The sequence below is a fragment of the Homalodisca vitripennis genome, chromosome 4 (genome assembly GCF_021130785.1).
Source record: "Homalodisca vitripennis isolate AUS2020 chromosome 4, UT_GWSS_2.1, whole genome shotgun sequence".
NCBI lineage: Eukaryota > Metazoa > Arthropoda > Insecta > Hemiptera > Cicadellidae > Homalodisca > Homalodisca vitripennis.
In genome coordinates, this window is record NC_060210.1 from 88,105,500 (window position 1) to 88,119,823 (window position 14,324).

At 34.5% G+C, this 14,324-nt stretch overlaps 1 protein-coding gene across 1 annotated transcript in view; it reads left to right on the plus strand.

Annotated features, from left to right (window-relative positions):
• Nucleotides 1-1,841: 1,841 nt before the first annotated feature.
• LOC124359718 (ubiquitin-conjugating enzyme E2-17 kDa) overlaps nt 1,842-14,324 on the plus strand; it is a 35,669-nt gene continuing 23,186 nt past the window's right edge. Inside the window, exon 1 of the mRNA XM_046812690.1 lies at nt 1,842-2,167. Coding sequence (XP_046668646.1) covers nt 2,144-2,167 — 24 coding nt within the window. The 5' untranslated portion in view covers nt 1,842-2,143. The remainder of the gene's footprint in view (nt 2,168-14,324) is intronic.

Sequence of the window (14,324 nt, forward strand, 5' to 3'; positions counted from 1 at the left end):
TAACTGTTTGACAAATCTCTGACAAGAAATAGTAGTCCCTTGTGGTTATTCTACTCGTAACTATCATGAAATAAAATTGTATGAAGCTTTGGTTAAGAAGTAAAATAAAATATCTGTATATTGATTTAGGAGTGACAAATTTGCATTATATACAATCCATCCGACCCTAAGGCAGTTCCGTTCGTTTCAGCAGAGCCGCTGAGCAATTAAGCGCGGCATAGATCACGCGGAATAACGTAATGTTCGAAAGTTCAACCTGGACAGTAATGATTGTTTAGATAATCTTACAAGATTGTTTTAAAATCTACTAGAACCCATTTACTTCTCGTTATAAACATGTTACGAATATCATAGAAATTTGTAGAAATAAAATTAGATAACAATCTAAGAGAGGCAATTTCATTTCGTGAAGGTCATGCATATAATACCTTGCATGTGTTAAGTTTAGAAATATCAGAACTAGACTCAAATTCGAAAGTGTATACTCAATGATGACTGTTACTAATATAATATTATAGTAGAAAGTAAATGTGTTCTTTAGGTTGTATATTCTATAGCTAAATATTAGATAGATGTTTAGCTTACTTTTCTTTATTAAGTAGGTGATGAGTACATTTTGAAGGTAGAAGAAATTATTTTTTTTTTTTGTGTGTGTTTTACTTCCTGAGTAATAAAATAGCTTTACCTATTTCTGGAAGTATATGCCCACATTTGATGGGTTAGGAACCTTAAACTGTAATCCTGAGTATACCACTGGATCTACGCTATTAACTCTCCCCATTACTTTATACTCATAAAAGATTAAATAAGTACTTGTAATAAAAGTATGTATAACTATTATGAATTATGAAGGTGTGTGAAGTTATGGAGTGGATAGTCATTACAAAAATTAATAAATATATTATCTAAGACGAATAGCTATGACTGTGGGATGTTAAAAAAGGAATAAATATGATTGGCTTATACAATAACTTTGATTTTTCAGAGAATAGACTTAATATCCATTTGGGAATAGTGTGTAAGAAATGTTGTTCCTTAAAACTAGTTCTGTTCTTTAAAGCAAAGATAGTGCTACTATACCAAATATTGTATTCACAGTTTTAATACATTTTAATCTTATTGACTTAGTTATTACCTAATTTGTTATGAATAAATTTTAAAGTGTTGAGTAATTTCTCTTATTGCTAGAGTTTACTCAATATAACACGTGTTTAATAGTTTTCTATTACACATTTTGTAATCACGGTTTTCTTTGTTTTTGCCGCATTGAAGTAAGTGATAAATAATCAAAGACAATTTAAGAAAATAAATATCAAGGCTTTCTTATTTCAATCAATCCCATTATTACATCGAATTAGTCAATGTTATTTCTGTTAATCATTGCTATTCTATTCTTTAGTACCAAACGTTTAAGTAGGTAATTTTATATTTAAATGTTGAAGGCACATGGAGAAAGCGTAGTGTTTGCAGAACAGTATGAGGTCGCTTGATTTTGAACGAGACAGTTCAATGGGAAAGGATATGTGTACTGGAGTTCGGAGAACAACTTATTACTCTCTCTGAGAGGTAAGTTAACCACTCTCCATTTAAGTCATAATAATATGTAGGGAGAATAAGTAATGTAAAAATAACTTTGTCAGAACCTGAATATTTTTTCACCTCTAAACTGTTCCTGTTTATAAGTAGCCGCGTTTGCCTTTTCCATCTCGATTTTTAATTTTTTAAACAAAATCCCTCTTTAAAATGCTAAATTCAAAATAGGCGGCGGTATTACTCAGCGCATGAGTCGTCGTCTGTGGAAGATGACGTAGTTAAAAAATTACGTACAACGATTCAACTTCCACTACTCTATTGAACCTCGTTTTCGAATATCTTTCTGTACTTTTTATTTAATTTAAACCAATGTATTATTTATTTCTGAAATACTTAATTTTATTTATATAATTTTCAAATAGCATATGATCCAAGACTTATACCTTAATTTTGAAACAAATCTGAATATACCAATAAATTAGGTCGTTGACTCAAGACGTATTTTGCTTGCTGCTGTAGGAAGCCATCTTGTATTTTCCGATCCTAAGTCTTTTGATAGCGGTTTCATTGTCTAGTTTGGAGACAGTGTGACAAAACAGCAGTTCAGAAAATGGCATTAAAACGAATTAATAAGGTAAGTGAGTGTCTATTTTATTCTAGTATATCATAATAATTAGCTGGTACTCTTTATTCTGTAAGAAACGCATGGTGGAAAATTTACGGAATAGGATCACTTTGCCTGTTTGTTCAGTAGGAGTATGGTTACTTAACATTGATACAATTTATTTTTACAATTTACAAACTTGAAAGAAACTTAAATATAAAAAGTATTGCCCAAGATTGAAACTTAAGATCCAGGGCTTTATTTTGATAGCATAATCCAAGCTTGACTTGAATGTGATAAATTTGCTTAGTTGGTGATTTTACTGATCCCAATTCCAGGAAGTAGATCATTTCAAGTTTGGACCAGTAATTTTATATTTACCTTTTTTGTGCTATTTCATTCAATAAAAAGTTTATATATATATATTTATATTTAAATAGCCTAATAATACAAAGTAACAGTGGTATTCAAATAGGTCTAAACAAATCATTTTTATTGATTCACTAACCTCAATTTATTAAATTGAGTCTTTCAGGCCTATCTCAGTAGCCTTCTTGGACTTGAATGGTTTGAAGGTTATAAATGGTTAATTTCAACATTTTATGTAAGCTGTGTAAAGCAAGAATAGGTAAGTAAAAGAACACATAGGCCTAAGCCTACATGCTACTTCACTGTAATAGGATGTCTTATCTGTACCTTGACATTGCTTTTTAAGATATCTTTTTGTTGGCCTACCTTTATTAAAATAGTCCCATCATTGAACATATAAATATTTTATGCTGTTTCTTTAAATAAAATTGGTATTAGCCTACTCTCAATTTGAGAAAATTCTCGGGTGGCCTTAATAAGCGGCCTAAACTCGTTCTTCTTCGGTTGTTTTTATCGAATAGTAGCCTACAATGTTTTTATCCGAAGGAATAATTCGATATTACAATTTATTTCACTTAGCATATAATTTGAACCTATTAGTTATAGTACATTTAACTTAACCCTTTTAAGGCCAATGACCAATTGAGTTGCACTAGTCTCAAAGGCCAGCTCATGACATTACTCAGGTACCTTGAAGGCCAGGCTATTTTTGTTCCTTTTTGCATAGTTTCAGTAAATAAGCAGTAACTTCCATATTGCTTAGTAAAAACTGATAATTCTTTAATTTGTTTGTAAAATTTTAGGCGTAGACAGGAAACTGTAAGGTTGGTCATATAAAATAAAAAATATTTTTTACATACATGTTTGTATGTAAAATTTGTTATGTAAAATTTGTAAGCGTAATTTACTTTTTTTGGTTTTAACACCTCATAAAAATACAAAAGATTGTTTTGCACCCAAGTAACACATATTTTCTAAAACTACATATTATTTACAACAAACATGCCAATTTTCAAGTGTTTATCAACAATAAAAGTGAAGTAGGCACGAATTATTCAAAATCTGCAACTGTGGCTTATTTGTGAAAATTGTAGAAAAGCTAGTCTTGTCTTCAGTTCATACACAAAATATCTTTTATCTTCATACAACTCACAAGAATCCATACAAGATAAACCCAAAACACTGTTAGTAATTAAAAAGTTCATTCATTTTCTAATTCATCTTCAGAATCATCATCGTACAAAGCATCTAAATCACTATCACCTAAATCCCCAACACCGTCAACAAACTGAACACCGGTACTACTAGCAAGTAAAGTGTTGACTAAAGTGTTTTCACTTGTAGGTGATTTGCCTCTCGTTCTTTTGCTCATATTTACACTTAATAGTTCACTGCAAATAGGCTACTCAAAAATACCTATAAGTTAACATCGCACATAATTACTGAATTGCATCAACAAAATATAACCACAACAACTTTAACCTATACCCAACGCCGGAGTAGTAAGACAGACGATTGCATAGATGTATAATAATAGAAATGATGCAAGAAACGGCAGTGTTTGCGTTTACTCATGAAGCCCATCTAACCCCAAACAAGAAAATATCATGGTTGGTGGCATTTGGAAGGTTTACTGGCCAGCAAACCGGAAATAATGGACGGCTACCTATTGTAGCCGCCGGCCGCGAACGCTATTTTGACGACGGCTACAATAGGTAGCCGTCGGCCTTATAAGGGTTAACTTCATGTAAACAATAAACAGCAAGAAATAACTAATATTTTAAGATTTTGAAAATGACGATTAATATGAGAAAAATATTTTAGATATTTCTCAAAAATGACGAGATTTGTTTAAGTAGCTTCAACATGTGGGATTGACTCCTGGTGACCTATGGGTGAATTATTTCCTTCATTTTACAAAAGCGGTTACTTGTTGATATCAAGCTGGGCAAGTTGTAAATATTGTAAGGTTTCTTAATGATATCTAGGTCTAGACCATAGTTGGTTTTTGTTGTTTTGTAATGTTAGTATTAAATTAATGTTTTTAAAATTGTAATGTACAAGATTCTTCTTGTTTCGGTAATTTATTATAACTCTTTTTACAGATCAAGTTGATTGATATATCGAATTGTTCGATGGTAGAAATCAAATAATGAGTGTAGGCCGCTTATTAAAGTCTCCCGAAATTCTTGAGCAACATTATTATTTGTAGACTAAACGTTAATGGAATTTTCACTTTTTCACTTGATGTCCTTTTCTGGTTATGTTACTGAAATCTTCGTTCATTGTTGTTGTTTACAATGTTATCGAAAGTTTTTTGAAGTGTTACTTTTGTTGATCAAGGATTAAATGAGTAAAAGAGTTACATGTTACTCTCCTGTGAGTGAGGGAACAATAATTAACAGTGTAATCGATGGTGGTGTACAAGTGCAAGACGAACTGAGTGACTATTTCCTTCAGATTCAGATGCTGAGAACGAGTCTGATATTAGTGTTAGGGCTATTGATGACAATCAAAGTGATGTGGATGACACTGATGACGATCCTGACTTTATCTTACCATCAGATAATGAGGAGTTATTAGATAGTGAGGGGGATGTGGCACAGATAAATTTACCTTCAACTTCCACTGGTAGGCCTACCAGTTTTGGGAAAATCCTCATAGTGCAGCTATGTTTTAAGGTAGCACCTTCAAATTTGGTATATGTTCTAAGCAATTGCTCTAGTTTATAATGATATCATGCTCATAATTTTAGTATAATTTTAAAAATAAATTATCAGATGCCAAACACAATTTTTATTTTTTTTATTTATTTTTTATTTACATAATTTTTTAAAATAAATAATGAGTTTGTTTCAAATTAAAATGTCTTTTTTTTATTATTTAAAAAACAGCATTTAAATACGAGTAAATAAAATAAAAATTCATGCAAATCTAATGAAAAATAAAAAAGATACAGCATTTTTTTGTAAATGAATGCACAACAGCGATTTTCCTCCTTGGCAATTTTGACTGGTACAATAAAAAAATGGCCAGCAGTAAAAGGGTTAATCAGTGTTGAACGTTGATATTATTCTAGAAACATTGGTAAAATCATTCAAGACCATGCTAGGGATAGATTATTTGATAGGCTATAGTTCAAGTAATATATTGATAATTTAAATATTGAGATTTCTTAAACAAAATTTATATTTGGGGCTATAGTTCAAGTAATATATTGATAATAATTTAAATATTGAGATTTCTTAAACAAAAAAAGATACAGCATTTTTTGTAAATGAATGCACAACAGCGATTTTCCTCCTTGGCAATTTTGACTGGTACAATAAAAGGTACTTTGGGATTATACCGACCACACTAGTATGAAGAACACAAAAATAGAAATTTATAGAAACAAACATGATAGAACGAAAAAACAACTCTTCAATTACAAAATTACAAACTTACAAGCATTTCCAGGTATTGTGATCGTTATTGTTGTCGCTGTTATCTTATCTTTCTCGAGAATCCTGATTACGGCAGACCGCGCGGCATCACGTGATTTGCACGGTACATAATTGCCTTTCCATTACAATTCAATTTATATTTCTGATTAGCCCCTCTAGAATTTGATATTTTACTGATAGGTACTATCTCGAGGGATGTTTTTCTTTCCTTCGGTGCTGCCCCCGCGCTGATGGCCGGAGGCACTCGCATTTTGGGTGGCGGAATGTGATCAAGAATAAAAACAAGTTTTTAGTGTTTTTTTTAATAAAGAGTTTAGTTTGGTAAATGTTTGTTTTTGTTGAATTTTTGTGTTTGGAGAAATGTAGAGGTAAAACACGGAAGTACAACAAAGCGATGCACCAGCTGAACGGGCGGCGAGACTCTGCAATCACGTTATCTACTAGACGCTCGACTTTGACCTCTGTCTGAGGATGGGGAGGGGTTTGCGATAAGACAATTCCTGTTTTATATTGACGAAATATTGTTCTACGCTAATCTAGTAATCAGTAGAAACGAAATGTGAAATAACGATTCATGTCTGGGTGTGGTCGGTATAATCCCAAAGTACCCAATAAAAAAATGGCCAGCAGTAAAAGGGTTAATCAGTGTTGAACGTTGATATTATTCTAGAAACATCGTAAAATCATTCAAGACCATGCTAGGGATAGATTATTTGATAGGCTATAGTTCAAGTAATATATTGATAATTTAAATATTGAGATTTCTTAAACAAAATTTATATTTGGGGCTATAGTTCAAGTAATATATTGATAATTTAAATATTGAGATTTCTTAAACAAAATTTATATTTGGGGCTGCAGTATAGTAAATGGCCACCACTACAATCAAATCAGGTTACTAATTAATTTTCAATTAGATATACATCAACTATCAAATAAAAAAAGCATTTCAACTGTTAGTCTGTATTTTTACCATGTAGCACATTTTAAAACTTTTCAAAGTTTTCAGGCAGTTGAAATAAAAGTAGCTCTGAAATTATCCTCTTAATGCTTTAGGAGTTGATGTCATATTTTGTAAATTAATACTTTACTAATCCAATAGTCCCTCACTTTTTTATCTCACGTCCTAGATTGTTTCTGGAAAAATAATTTCTGTAATCAGTTTTAGATTTAAAAACGTTTATTAAAATATTTTTAACACTATGATAAGTCTATAATCGAATTGAAGCCAATAAAAATAATTGCAAAGTTGAGAAAGTATAGTAAACCAAACTAGGCTATTAAACAAAAACAAATTTTGGTTGTTTAGATTTTGCATTTAATAAAAATTAATTTAAGTAATACATTTTAAGAAAGATGAAAAATAGGTATTCTAAATTCACAAATTTAAATTACCAGGTCAATTTGTATTTTTAATATTGTGCCAAAGATTTAATAATTTATTTACATAAATGCAATACCTATTATGTATTATTGTTTATAACAGACGGTTCTTGAAATCTTATCTGTACTTTTTTATTTTTCTTTTTTTGTTTAAATATATTAGTAGACTAATTTGGTGGGTTATTTATATCCTCCTTTAATTATAAGGGGGGGCACTGTGCACCAGTGGAGGCTGAACCATGCCAAGAGGGCCAAGGCCAACTACGTCAAGACTCATGGACTTCACAGCATGATTCACATTTGTATCCATAAGAAGTGTAGTCATTACTCAGTAAAGGCATTAAAAAAATCACTTTATTTAATTTCACTAATATTTTGTTTTAGCAAGGGCTTTAAAATGTTAACATGTTTGAATTAAATTGTTATATTTTATGTAATTAATGTAATGTGCTAATGGGCTACATGCATAAACTGTACTTTTGTACTTCTGAAAACCGCTTAAAGTAAAGCCACAACTATTAATCGTAAATGTTTTTAAGTTTGTTTTTATGTTGTGGCAGTATTGAAATCTGGCCAAAAACACATTAGAATTCAAAAACAAAACAATAACAATCTTATGATGACATGAAGGGTTAAACAATATTAATTTTACTTACAAGTAAAATAAATATTGTTTAACTTTGTATTTAAGTGTAAGATATGTGAAATTGACATGAATGAAATGTCGTACAGTAATGTGGCATTCAACATTTTGTGGTTTTATTGGCTGAGCATTGGTGATTGACCCTAGCAAAGCCTGTCACTTGGGGGTTGAAATTTTGCATCAGACTTTATTTCTACATAACTAACATGAAGTTCAATTATAGTGGTTTGTCACTCTACGGGATAGCATTAGCGAATATGTTTACAATTATACTATGTTGATAAAATCATAGAATAAATAAATTTGTAAACAAACTAAGTACCCTTTCTTTAAAGATTGTTTTTGATAATGGAAACTGCCTAGTCGTCTTACATTTAAACATGTAACATAGTAACAGATATTATTCCCTCTAAAATTTTTACAATGATAAAATAAACAAGTAATTGTTAGGTATGATAGTATTTATCAATCTATAGTAACAGATGTTATTCCCTCTAAAATTTTTACAATGATAAAATAAACAAGTAATTGTAGGTATGATAGTATTTATCAATCTATATTGTTATTTTGAAAACTTTCTTTCTCAAAAACAAACTAAATTAATTGATATCAATATTTTATATGATGTACTTTTTATATGTACGTGACATTAACTGAAATAGTAACATTTTGGAAATATATCTTTTTCTAAAGATTTATTTAATAAATACTTAAGATAGTTCATGGCAGCACTACTTTAATGAAATTTGAATCCCCTTAAATGATTTTTATTATTTATTTAAGGTTTTTATTGTCTTCATCATTTAGAACTTGATAATAATAAATTTTTTACAATTTTAAGACAACAGTTATTGGGGTGTGTATCTCTATGTAGGCTACGTCTGTGTCTCTCTGTAGCCTACGTCTGTGTATCTCTGTAGGCTGTCTGTGTATCTCTGTAGGCTAAGTTTGTAGAATCTACATTGACCATCGTTCATCCTGTAGTCTGATACGAGTGTCTTTATATTCATAGGATAATGCACTTGATATAGAGATATATCTTCTGCGACCTAAAAATTAATAGATGTTTGACACTGGATAGTGCAGTTATTTGTTTTGTTATTTATTACACTCATTGCACAGCTGGTGTTTCAAAACTTTCGCTACAGCCTAGTTTGGCTCTACTTGGTCAATAGAACATTGTTTTAAAGTTTGCAGTGAGAGTTTTGAAGTATCCTGAATATTTATTTATATATGAAGTAAATGAAAATAATGCATTGATAAATTGTTATAATAAATAAATTAAAACAAGTTAGTTATCAATTTGTTTTTAGTTATGTATCTTTGCTATTACGTATTGATTTTCTGTTTTATACTGGAAGTTATATCTTTCTTTCAACTTCCAATATCTTAACTTCTTAATGACCGGTTTTCAAATGTGCTCTGCCAGTTTTTAAAAAACTAAATACCAACATCAGTTATTAGTTTTGTAAAAATCAACAACTTACGCATTACTAATGATCAAAATAAAGGACAATGTGATCTCTCTTTTCTTATCTCTGATACAGATACAGATCACTTCATTCATGAGCCTCAAGCACAGAATGGTGTAAAAAAATATTGATAATTACAATTCATTTGTAAGCAACTTAATATGGAGTGGCGTTGTCGAGATTAGGTCTGGCACAAGTAGTGAATTCGTCCAGACTGTACAATGGAGTGTCTGCAAGCCACTGCCGGAGCTTCTTCTTCAATGCGGAGGGTGGACTTTCCTTTATTGACTGTGGAAGCATATTAAATAGCTTTGCTCCAGCATATGAGGGCTTTTTTGAGAAGATGGGAGTTCTGTGGGTAGGAAGATGTTGATGTTGTGCCTTGTGTTGTAGCTATGGATACTGTTGTGTATTGAAAAGGAAGATCTTAGAGCGAAATCAATTGTCTCCAAGATGTATAATGAGTCTGCAGTTAGAATTCCAAGGCCTTGAAAAGTGTCCCTGCAGCTCTCCCTTGGCTGAAGACCTGCCATTGGATCGAAGAGCGCGTTTCTGGAGCACCATCACTCGTTTCAAGTTCTCCTGCTTTGCCCCTCCCCAGAATATTGTACCATATCTGAGGTGGGACTCTCGAAAAGCGCGTGGTTAGCTTGTTCTTGTTGCTCCAGCCATGCTGATGGTCAAATACGCTTCAAGGTGAAAATTGGAGAGATCAGTTTAATGCAAAGTGAGTCAACATGATAGTTCCAGGATAGTTTCTCATCAAGTAATATACCAAAGTGTTTTGTTCAATTAAGGGTTTGAATGTTTAGGAGGGACCAGTGACTTCATTGAAGACCAAATCATTGCTGATACAGTAGTATCTTGTGCTAAACTCACTGCAATGAAGTTGTTCACCTCCAGTGCTACTGCTGTCATATTGCTATACAGGAGCATGGTATCATCGGCAAACATGATAGCTCTGCTATATTGGCTAACGTAGTTGGGTAAGATCAGCTGTAAACAAAGTGAATAGCACTGGTTCTAAGACCTAGCCCTGAGGACTCCCTCTCTTGACATTTAGTGGCTTCGATCTGGTCAGTGTTGTAATACCATTGGTGGTTCCTTTCAGCTCCACAAGCTGCATTCAACTGCTTAGATAGCTTTTAAACCAAAAGTGAGCTATTCCGACAACTCCAAGCTGTTCGAGTTTGTCTAAAATCAAGTTGTGATCGAGGCAGTCGAATGCCTTGCTTAGGTCAAGGGATGTCAGTGGCGTAGCGAAGGGGGGGGTCCTGGGGGGTCCGGACCCCCCCCCGAAATTTTTAACACATAATAAAAAATAAAGCATGGAGCAGGAGAAAAAATGTGAAGTTATCATTACTCTTGTCTATAAACATTAAATTGATTGATTTAATTGATTAAAGTGACCGCTGTTAAATATATAATTGTCCTTTCGTTTAAATCATAAAGTATCAAATGATACTTTTGGGCTCGGCCTTTCGGACAGTGTAGTGTAATCACGGTATTTCTATAGGGCGCGGTCACGTGACGTCGCAAAGTAACCTAAACCGTAACACGGCGAACATTCGACCTACAGCGCTCGTTGTGTCAACAACTCCTGGAGCAACATGAGCGACATCTTCAAAAAGATGGGACAGCGTGCCTTTGGAAGCGCCGGGCAGCCAGCTAAGAGGCCTAGCTCTCCACCTGCCGGCTCGGAGCCTAAGAAGGTCGCTGCTCAGCAGCAAAGTTCCTTTTTAAAGGCCACAACGTCACCTCTGCTACTGTGACACCTGACCTGACCAACCTACGGCTTAGGTTTCTACGCCAAGGATACCCTTGCTGTTCCTGGACAGTGTTCCGGACTGGCCTACCCACGCCAAGAAGTTGGAGGAGTTGGCGCGCGACGGCCTGACGGACAACATTCCACTGTGCTCACTATCGCTTTGAAAGTGACCACCGTGGAGGACGTCAGGGCAGTACACAGCGGTACCTATGTTCCAAGAAGCTGTCCTTCTACACTCACAACCTTGGGCATGAAAGATCGCTTAAGGTTGTGATCAGCGGACTGATGTCTTAACTGACGAGGGCTTCGCCGTCGACGAGGTTGCACGACTTCGGACAGCCAGGGGACCTACCAGGAGCTGGATGATCACGCTGACCAGGGACAGTGAGTGAGAGAACCCTGACACCATGCGAGCTTGCCAAATCTACAACGTGACAAGCCTGCTCCATGTCAGGGTCTCATTCACTGTCTACAAGAAGCCGGTCGGCCCGCCGCAGTGCTACCGGTGCCAAGGTTTTGGTCACTGCTCCGGCAACTGCAGGAAGCCGAGAAAATGCGTCCTCTGGGGGGAAAATCATCTGAAGATGAACTGCCCCAAAGTCTCGGTCGGAGAAGGGTCACTGCTGCAACTGTGGCGGCGATCACAACGCCAACTATCGTGGGTGTCCAGCCTACAAGGAGGCCAGAACGGCAGCTGTCCAGTTAGACCGCAAGTCCCCGGCCAACCAAACCAGCGCGGGACGGAGTCACCTGCGGACTCCGAATCGGAGAGTGAAGCTGAGGACGACATTGCCGGAGAAGAAGAAGCGCCGGAGGAAACCCCGGAACCCAGCAAACCGACAGCCTCGCCAGCCGGCATCTGTGGCTGACCTTCCGGTCACACAGTGGGCCCAGGGCGGACTCCCAGGCAGAAACTAGAGTGGCAACCTACACCAGCCACTCCGCCTCAACAAACGGAGGTGCCAGCAGCTGATGCAGCAGCAGAAGCAGCCCGCTCCCGCCAAGCGCAGCCTTCAAGCCGTTGATTTTATTGTCATTAAACGATTGTAGGACTGTTAGGTCCACGCCTAGTTTGACGAGGGTGGATGGCGTCACTTTTTCCGCAGGGTAGGACAGTCAGTCCACGCCGACACCTGCGGACTAACTGGTCCTACTTTTCAAAACTGACCTGGCCGTGCATTAGTTTTTCTACCTGCACTTATTCTTTATTCTGGTCAGTGATGCTTCCACTACATTCGCACAGCGTACTGCTAAAGCAGTAAATATTAACAACAGTTTACTCAGGCTATCACATATGAAGTGGATTACTAAAAGGGATTATATTTTAACGAATTCCATATTAGCATTATATTACTTTCTTATTAATTTGGCATTGTCCTAATGAATCATAAACATCTTCAGTAAGTTTTTATTAGTTATTTCCTTATATTGGACCATCGTTTGTATAATACTGTATATACCAGTAGACACGTTACTCGTAGTAACACGTCAATTGAAATGGATGGTTTATTGTTTTATTAACATTGTTAATAGTTAAAATAACCATTTTAGTTCATATCTAATATATCATTTTTTAAGTTGTAAGCCTACCAAATTAAGTTAAGTAGATACGAAGAAAAAAATATTTATTACCTTAAATAGTGGCTCTTGGCATATAATCCAAACAGTAAACAAAACATCTGCCTACACAGACATACTAACTTACCATAATAGTGAACCTTATGCCGCTAACGATACGTTGTAAATATCACTCAAACAGGAATTCGATGAACGGCTAAAGAATTTGTCTAGTTTCATTCAAACTTCCAATTGCTATTCATCGCTATATCTCGCTGCAAAAAAAAATTAACGTTATTTCAAATAGTGATCCCGGAACGACAGGAGATACCATGTTTAATTACTATCAGTTATAAGGACCTCAAACGCTCCAAATTCTTAAATTTATTCTTAAACCTTATTAGTTTTTATTCCCCTTTAAAATAAACTGTTTAAGCGTTAAAAGTTTTTTAAAATTTGGTGTTTAGTTATTAAAAAAGCCCTAGTTAATATTGCTTTGTTTTCTCGAACAAGGTACATACAAACTTCTGAGAAGCCTACTTCTGTCAAAAGTCAAATAAACTATGCGTTTATAACTATATAAAAGTTATATAGTACATTCCTTTGATGTCTGCATACAGTACTCATCATGCATACTCAATATTTACTAAAGTGTACAGTTAAAAGTAGACTTTTAATAACACTTTTAGTTTATTTATCTAAATATTTGTCTTACTTGTGCTCAACAGTGGTCGCAAAAAAAAGTTTGAAATAAGAAGTGTTATTATCAAGCTTACCCTATGCTTTCACGACTAAATGTAAGGTAATTTATGATTGTGCTACTATAAAACAATGTTTTACACAGAACAATTGACTAAAGTTAACAGGCTCTTATACTATTATATAAACGTCTTCTTCTCTTTACCTGATTTTTCTGTGCATTCTTACGATATTTTAATCGTTTTTCTCCTAGTCGGAGCGAAAACGTATCCAGTAAAGCAAAGACCACTATAATCGTTACAGACATTCAAGTTAGAAATGGCGTAACTAAACCTGACTTTATTTTATGTATATAATTTTGTTTCATTCCTTTTGCAGCTGTCTTATGTAGTGTACTGAAAACTATTTAGCAGATATAGAGTTTAGATCTCGAAACATCCATTCAAGTGCTGCAGTGTGAGTACGACGATTCCTTTGTCAACCCCTCGTCAAAAAGGAACCAGTGAGTCGGACAGTGGGTCCCCAGGCCGGGACCGTGGGACCCACTGTCCACCCCTTAAGAAGTAGGTTAGAAATGCTTCCGGCAGTTTTATGACGTGGACCTACAGTCCGTTTACCTCATTAAACTGTAGACGTGTATATAATTATCGAAAAAATATAAAAAATCACTTTCGGGTCGGAAAATATACAATTGAAAAACTCTACTGATTACAACTTTAACTAATTTGGACTTCAGTGATTGAGGTAAACGTGGTGTTTTCGATTGAGTTTAGGACGGCGATTTTTATAATAATTAAACTGTACACTGTACCTATATAATTATCGAGAAAAAAAAATCACTTCCGGTCGC